This window comes from Octodon degus, unplaced genomic scaffold (genome assembly GCF_000260255.1).
Source record: "Octodon degus isolate 3935 unplaced genomic scaffold, OctDeg1.0 scaffold00310, whole genome shotgun sequence".
NCBI lineage: Eukaryota > Metazoa > Chordata > Mammalia > Rodentia > Octodontidae > Octodon > Octodon degus.
Genome location: NW_004524886.1, coordinates 561978 through 568152, shown reverse-complemented (window position 1 = coordinate 568152; position 6175 = coordinate 561978). Strand labels below are relative to the sequence as shown.

The 6175-nt window shown below is 50.0% G+C and overlaps 1 protein-coding gene across 1 annotated transcript in view; it reads left to right on the top strand.

Annotated features, from left to right (window-relative positions):
* Window positions 1–4778, top strand: part of Gcsaml (germinal center associated signaling and motility like) — a 25776-nt gene extending 20998 nt beyond the window's left edge. Inside the window, exons 4-5 of the mRNA XM_023707779.1 lie at window positions 2076–2104; window positions 3037–4778. Coding sequence (XP_023563547.1) covers window positions 2076–2104; window positions 3037–3288 — 281 coding nt within the window. The 3' untranslated portion in view covers window positions 3289–4778. The remainder of the gene's footprint in view (window positions 1–2075; window positions 2105–3036) is intronic.
* The last annotated feature ends 1397 nt before the right edge of the window (window positions 4779–6175 follow it).

Below are 6175 nucleotides of genomic sequence, written 5' to 3'. Positions count from 1 at the left end.
TCTCATGTTTGCACATAAGTCCAAAAATCTCACCATATACAACCTTGAAGCAGGACAGTCCCACAATATTCCTTTTCCTGTCTCTTGCTTTCGATCACTCCTCTTCTGTCTTCAGTAGAGGTTTGGGTGAGCTGGTCTGCATTCAGGACGGCATTTGTCGTGAACAACATCTTTACGCACACAGGCAAACTCTTCTGTAGGGGTGGACTCATTGGGTGATGGGTGTGTCCTCCGCACCCGGCACCGGCTCTGTGTTAACCTTTGCATGGTCCATCTCGATGCATCTTTTTTTTCACTGTTTCTGTGTGCCTGGGGCACACACACGTGGTTTTCCAGTTATTATTTTAGTAGTCACTTGTCATTTTGACGATGGAGCCCTGAGTGGCACTAGTGGCCTACGTTGGTGACCTCATGTGTGGAAAGGAGCCACACATAGCATGTTTGCCATCAGGCCTCACTATGGAGGGATCTCGTGTGCAGAGATCACGGCAGCTCCCGTGGCCATGTCCTGTGAGCTTAGTGAGCATCTGAGACCAGCTGTCCTTCCCATCATCCAAGTAGGAACTGAGCTGGGGATGCAACGAGAATCACCACCCGAGGGTCAGTGCGACAATTCCTGACTGCTGTAAGGACGTGCGCTGCTTTTGGATGTGCATTTGCATTGCCTTTGGGCCCTGCAGCTGCCTACATCGTGACCCATCCGGTGCGGCTCTCAGCGGGCCGGTGCATCGGCGGCACCCGCTTCCAGCCCTGCAGACTCATCGGGTACAGGTGGACCGCTCAGCCTGTGACGCAGCAGACGGGATGCACTTCTGCTCCTTGACGCTGGCCAGTGGACTGGGGCCAGCGCCCACGTGTTCTGGGCAGTTCTGTGGCCCTTGGCTCGGTCCTGGGCACACACGTTAGTGGTGCCCACTTTCTGCTCTCTCCTCTGTGCTCTGCTGTAGCAGACTTGATATCCTTCCTCTGTCCCTGGTGGTCTTTGGAGCCGTGGTCTAGGTGTCTACAGAGAACATGATCGTGACATGTTCTCAGTTGTAATCTGCAGTGTGACAGGATTATTTCTAAGTATTTTAACCACATCAGCCCAAAGCAGGAAGCACCCCACCTGCATCTTCTTCCTGCCCTTTATACTGACACGTGGCTTCCAAAGTCCTTGTGGCCAATGTTATTTCTACAGTGTCCAGGTCATGTAACTTCATTATTTTATATAAGTACAGAAATGAAGCAACTTATGCAAGAAACCATTACTTATGGCAACACTGACAAGTGTGTGTAATGATGTGGATGCGTGTAGCAGTCCATGCTGGAGACCAGTCCACCGAATACTGGATCACTCTGTAGATGTGGCTTACTTCTTGTTCCTAGGATATCAGTCCACTTTTGAGGAAAGGCTATTAGGAATTCTTAGCTTACTTTGTTTCACAGAATCTGTTTATATTATTTGAGATGCTAAGACTAGTCTAAGAAGTGCTGAGGAGACCATCAAAAGCACCAGATCGCAGGGGCAATCGGGGCAAGATTTTGCTTCTAAGTAGGGTTGATGGTAATATTTAGTGTTCTGTGACTTCCCTAATTCCAGCTTTTTAAAAAAATGTTAGTAGTAGATTTCAGATTGTTACACACACAAATTGCTTCATAAGTCACAGATTGAATCACCTAGAATCTTACTTTTTGTGTTTCTATTTAAAGGGAAATAATCTGGTTATTTTTGTTTTTATTCTATAATGATTGTTCACCTTTAAGAAGCATATAATTTTCCTGTGATGGTTTTATAGAATTCTTCGCTTGTGCCCACAGCTCTGATCACTCTAGACGTGGCTTACTTCCTGCTCCTAGCATCTGTGGATAAAGAGTGTCTCTCTGGACCCTGAAGCCCGCCGTGCTGCCTGCCCCTTACCGCAGTCCAGGGCTGAGCCACACTCTCTCTCGCTCTGCCTCGGCGAGGTGGATGGACGCCCAGAGTCCAGACACCATCCCTGTGTGGTTCTCTTATCCCCTCCTGTCTCCGTTTTCTCTCCAACCTGTGGTGCTGTGAAAGTCTCATGTTCTTTCTTTTATTTTTTATCCTCTAGGTAAAGAATGTCCCTCTACTTCTAATCAGGTAACTGAAGGTCAACAAAATCAAGTGAAACAAAAGCCAAATTATCTTTCCTTACATTTTTCTGAGAAATGTCAAAATTTTATTGGAGAGTCACCTGTGTTTTCTTATACGTCTGAGTGCACTTAGAGAAATTCTTCACACTTTAAGTAATTTATTCAGTGTTCTTCTCATGCAAACATGAAAGAAATTAAAATTTTACAGTCTTTCAGCTGAGCTAGATGATTAGAGAGTTAATGTTGTGGTCTCAATTCTCCAGACTTTAATTATGTGATTTTCAAAGCAAGTATTACACAAGCAGGCAATAATCAAATAAAATTAGTCTGATCTGAACACTGCAAGAGCTCATGCCTGTTGGCTTTGCACGTTGCCTGCTGATGCTTCTTTGCAGGACTCAGCATTTAGATTTATAAGCGTGGTGGAAAGCAGTGATGGATACAAACTTGCTTCCTTGCGCAGCTGTGTCCCAAGCGCCCTGTGGGTCTAGTGGCTGCACACTGTTCTGACTGCTCTCTTTGCCCCTGTTCTGAGACCCCACCAGTTCTGTATTGAGGTTGTCTCCTGCAGGCGCTGCAGCTGTACTTGCAGATGCTGTGGCAGGTGCTGCTGTTTCGGAGTTTTCAGCTCCTATCTGAAGGGGAAGTGGGAGCGCAGGAGCTTGGGATCTGGTGGTAGGGCTGGGTGTGGGGCTGGGAGAGCAGGGACGCTGTGCGTGGACCTGGGCCGGAGGGGCGTGGGGGGACGCTGGGCGCAGACCTGGGCCTGGGAGAGCAGGGACACTGGGCGCAGAGGAAGAGCAGGGACGCTGGGCGCAGACCTGGGCCCGAGAGAGCAGGGACGCTGGGCGCAGACCTGGGCCCGGGAGAGCAGGGACGCTGGGCGCAGACCTGTTGTGGGCCTCTGGTCATGCTTTCTTTTCTTTCTGTGTGTGGCAGGAACAGGACGATGCGGGTAGTGGGTGCTCCGAGGATGTGTGCTACACCATCATTAACCACGTGGCCCCACGCTGGCCGTCCCTGGCCTCCACGGACCATGGCTACGAGAATGTGAACACCATCAGGAGGGCAGGGAGGCACCTCAGGGAGGATTCGGAGACAGAGACGGAGTACGCCCTGCTCAGGAGCGCAGTCTCTGGCGCCTCTTCCTGCACGCCTGAGCACGACTACGAGATTGTGCTCCCACAGTGACCCGCAGGCCACTGTCTCCTTTGCCCTGGACGTGTGGTAGGAGGGTACCTGCACTCTGTCACCCTGGGCACTGCTCAGTGGCATCGCTGTGGCCTGAGGAAGGTACTGGCCTGGGCTTGGTGACTTCCCGGTGTGATGAGGCACTGAGTTGGTGAACAGCTCTGCCAAGATGGAACAGACGCACAGAGCCGAGTGCAGCCTCCCCAGGACTACTGTCCCTCCAAATTCAGACATGATGAGCTGCATGGGTGAGCAGTCCCAGGGCCGGGTGCCTGGGGACATAGCTCGGGAGCACGAGCCCCTGCCTGGCAAGTGTGTTTACCGTAGTTTTGTCTTTGGTGTGGGCTGGAGAATCTTGTTTCTTGATCGAAGTTCAAAAACCTTTTTGTTTTCAAACACCGTCCGTCTGAGAGGAGCCGCTGACTGCATCTCAGAGCATAGAGCACTGCACCACTGTGCGCTCGCCTTTTCTGTCGCGTGTACATTGGAATGCTCTGTTCAAAGGTCAGCAGAAAATGAAAAACGAAAGTAAACTTGTACTTACAGCTTTGTTCACGACTTAGAGCTAGCTGTGCTCCTGACTAGGTTCCTCTTCTGAGGGAATAGGGTCTGGCTTTGAAATCCCAGAAACACGGTGAATAGGACACGTACTTGTACTGTCCCAGTGAATTTTTATGTTATGAAGAAGTACCCCAAGGCCATAAAAATCTTAGCACTCATGATGTTTTCCTCTGAACCTTGATTAGTAGTCCAACCTTAGGCACTCCTGGGATTTGGCCAGTACAGTTGGGAACCTGTTGGCTTTGCTGTGAAGAAGAATGGGTATGCTTCTGTCAGTGGCTGGCAGATGTGAGGACATCATGTCACATGAATGCTGGCAGAGGAGCTTGATGGGCAGGTGAAGGGGCGACACATCCTCACATGGTGGGGTCCAGGTACAGCAGCCATGGTGGTGGGGTCACCCATGGAATCCTCCACTCCACAACTGACCTGGCTGTGGGCGCTGGCGAGTATGTTTTGCCCAAGAGTGAGGCAAACACTGAGCCCAGGGGGGGAACATTTCTGGGTGACTAGCCAGCCACCAGGGGCGGTGACCGTGGCCACCTCTGTCAGGGAAAGATCTGCATGGGAGCTTTGGAGGATTTGCTTTCCCTGCACACTGTGCTTCTGACAGGGAGACCACCTGGAAACCTACAGGAGGCCTTGTCTCCCCTCACTGTGAGGCCAGAGCTCCCCTCGCAGCCGTGGCGTGTGAGGGCCCAGTGCTGCGCGCTTCCTGCTGCCTCCCGCACCAAGGCAGCTGAAAGGGGCAGGGCCCTGGAAGGCTCAGCTCCAGCACGGAGAGGAGCAAAGCTTTCTAGGGTGCAGCCTGGCTCTCAAGAGTGAGAAACGTGCTCGGGATTTGGGTCCAAATGTGGCACTTCTCACACAGAAATGCTCACAAGCCCAGGAAGGAGGAGAAGGGTGTGCAGAGCGGCCCCCAGGCCGCTCCTCAGGACGCTCAGACCCTGGAGAGACATCCGGTCCCACCTCAGTGGCCTGGAGATCTTAGTCCTGGGAGGGGAGCACTTGGGCAAGGAACACAAGGCAGGATGCAGTACGCAGGACTTCCTTTACCCACCATCAGATTTTTAGGACATATCTCTGTTTTGTGGCTTATTTATTTCTTCTCTTCTGAAACTATTGCATGAACATAAATTTGTTAATCCATTCTTTATTGACAGATAAATGATTTACATGTAAACCCCACAGTCTGTTTCAAGGGCCCACCCTAAATCCTAAAACCTACCACCATGTAATTTTTTTTTTTACTTGCATTGCTATGGACATAGTTTTCATTCCTTTTTAGTTAATTTGAAGAAATAGATAAGCTAATCAGGGGGCAGATATATGCATTAATCTCTGCCCATGACAAGCAAAATAATCAATTTATAAAGAGAAGAGGCTTATTTTGGCTCACAGCTTCAAAGTTTCAGAAGATAGTTGGCTGTTGCTGATGTCTTGGGTTCTGAGGTGATGTCATACTTCCTGTTGAATATATATATATATTCAACAAAATAGGAAGCGAAGGGAACGCCGTCAGCTTGGGAAGAACCCCTATGAAGCACCTACAACCCACACCGTATCCATGGCTTCCTGCCATGGCTTCCTGTGGTGATGCAGAACTTCTTCCTGCGACAATGCAGTAGTTCCTGTGTTGAGGCAGCACTTCCTGTGGGAGGTCCTGGTGGGACTGTGTTCACCTCCTGGTTGGGAATGCAAGGGAGACAGAGAGAGTCTAGCACCCCACAGTCTGTTTCAAGGGCCCACCCTAAATCCTAAAACCTACCACCAAGACCTGCCTCTGACAGACCCCACCATCTTCCCACAGCACTGAGCTAAGGACCATGCCTCTAGCTCAGGGCCCAGGATGTCTTTGACTGGAACCACAGCAGCATGTTTTTAGCTTCGTAGGCAGCTGAGAGAACTTTTGCAAAGGTTGTGGTACATAGCCTTTCCCCCAAACACACAATGTGTGAGGTACTACCCATGACTGCTAACATTCATGATTGTCCTTCTCCTTAAACATAGTCCTTATGGAGAGCAGATGGGCATCACTCTGGGTTTTTGATCTTCATTTTTCTGAGTGCCGGTCTCACTGGGTGCACTGCATCCCCATCCATACGCTCCTGCTTGTTGCTTAGGGTTGTTCTTTTTGTCATGTGTCGCAGGGTTTCTTCAGGTGTTGCTCGTACAAGATCTCTGTGGGTGTAGGTTTTGCCAGTATTTTCCCCCCGGCTGTGGTCTACCTGGGCATCTTGTTAATAGATCATTAGAGGAGTAGGTATTTATACTTTTGATGGAGTTAAAAACCATAAATTATGATGTTTTGCTTTCTCTGTTCTAC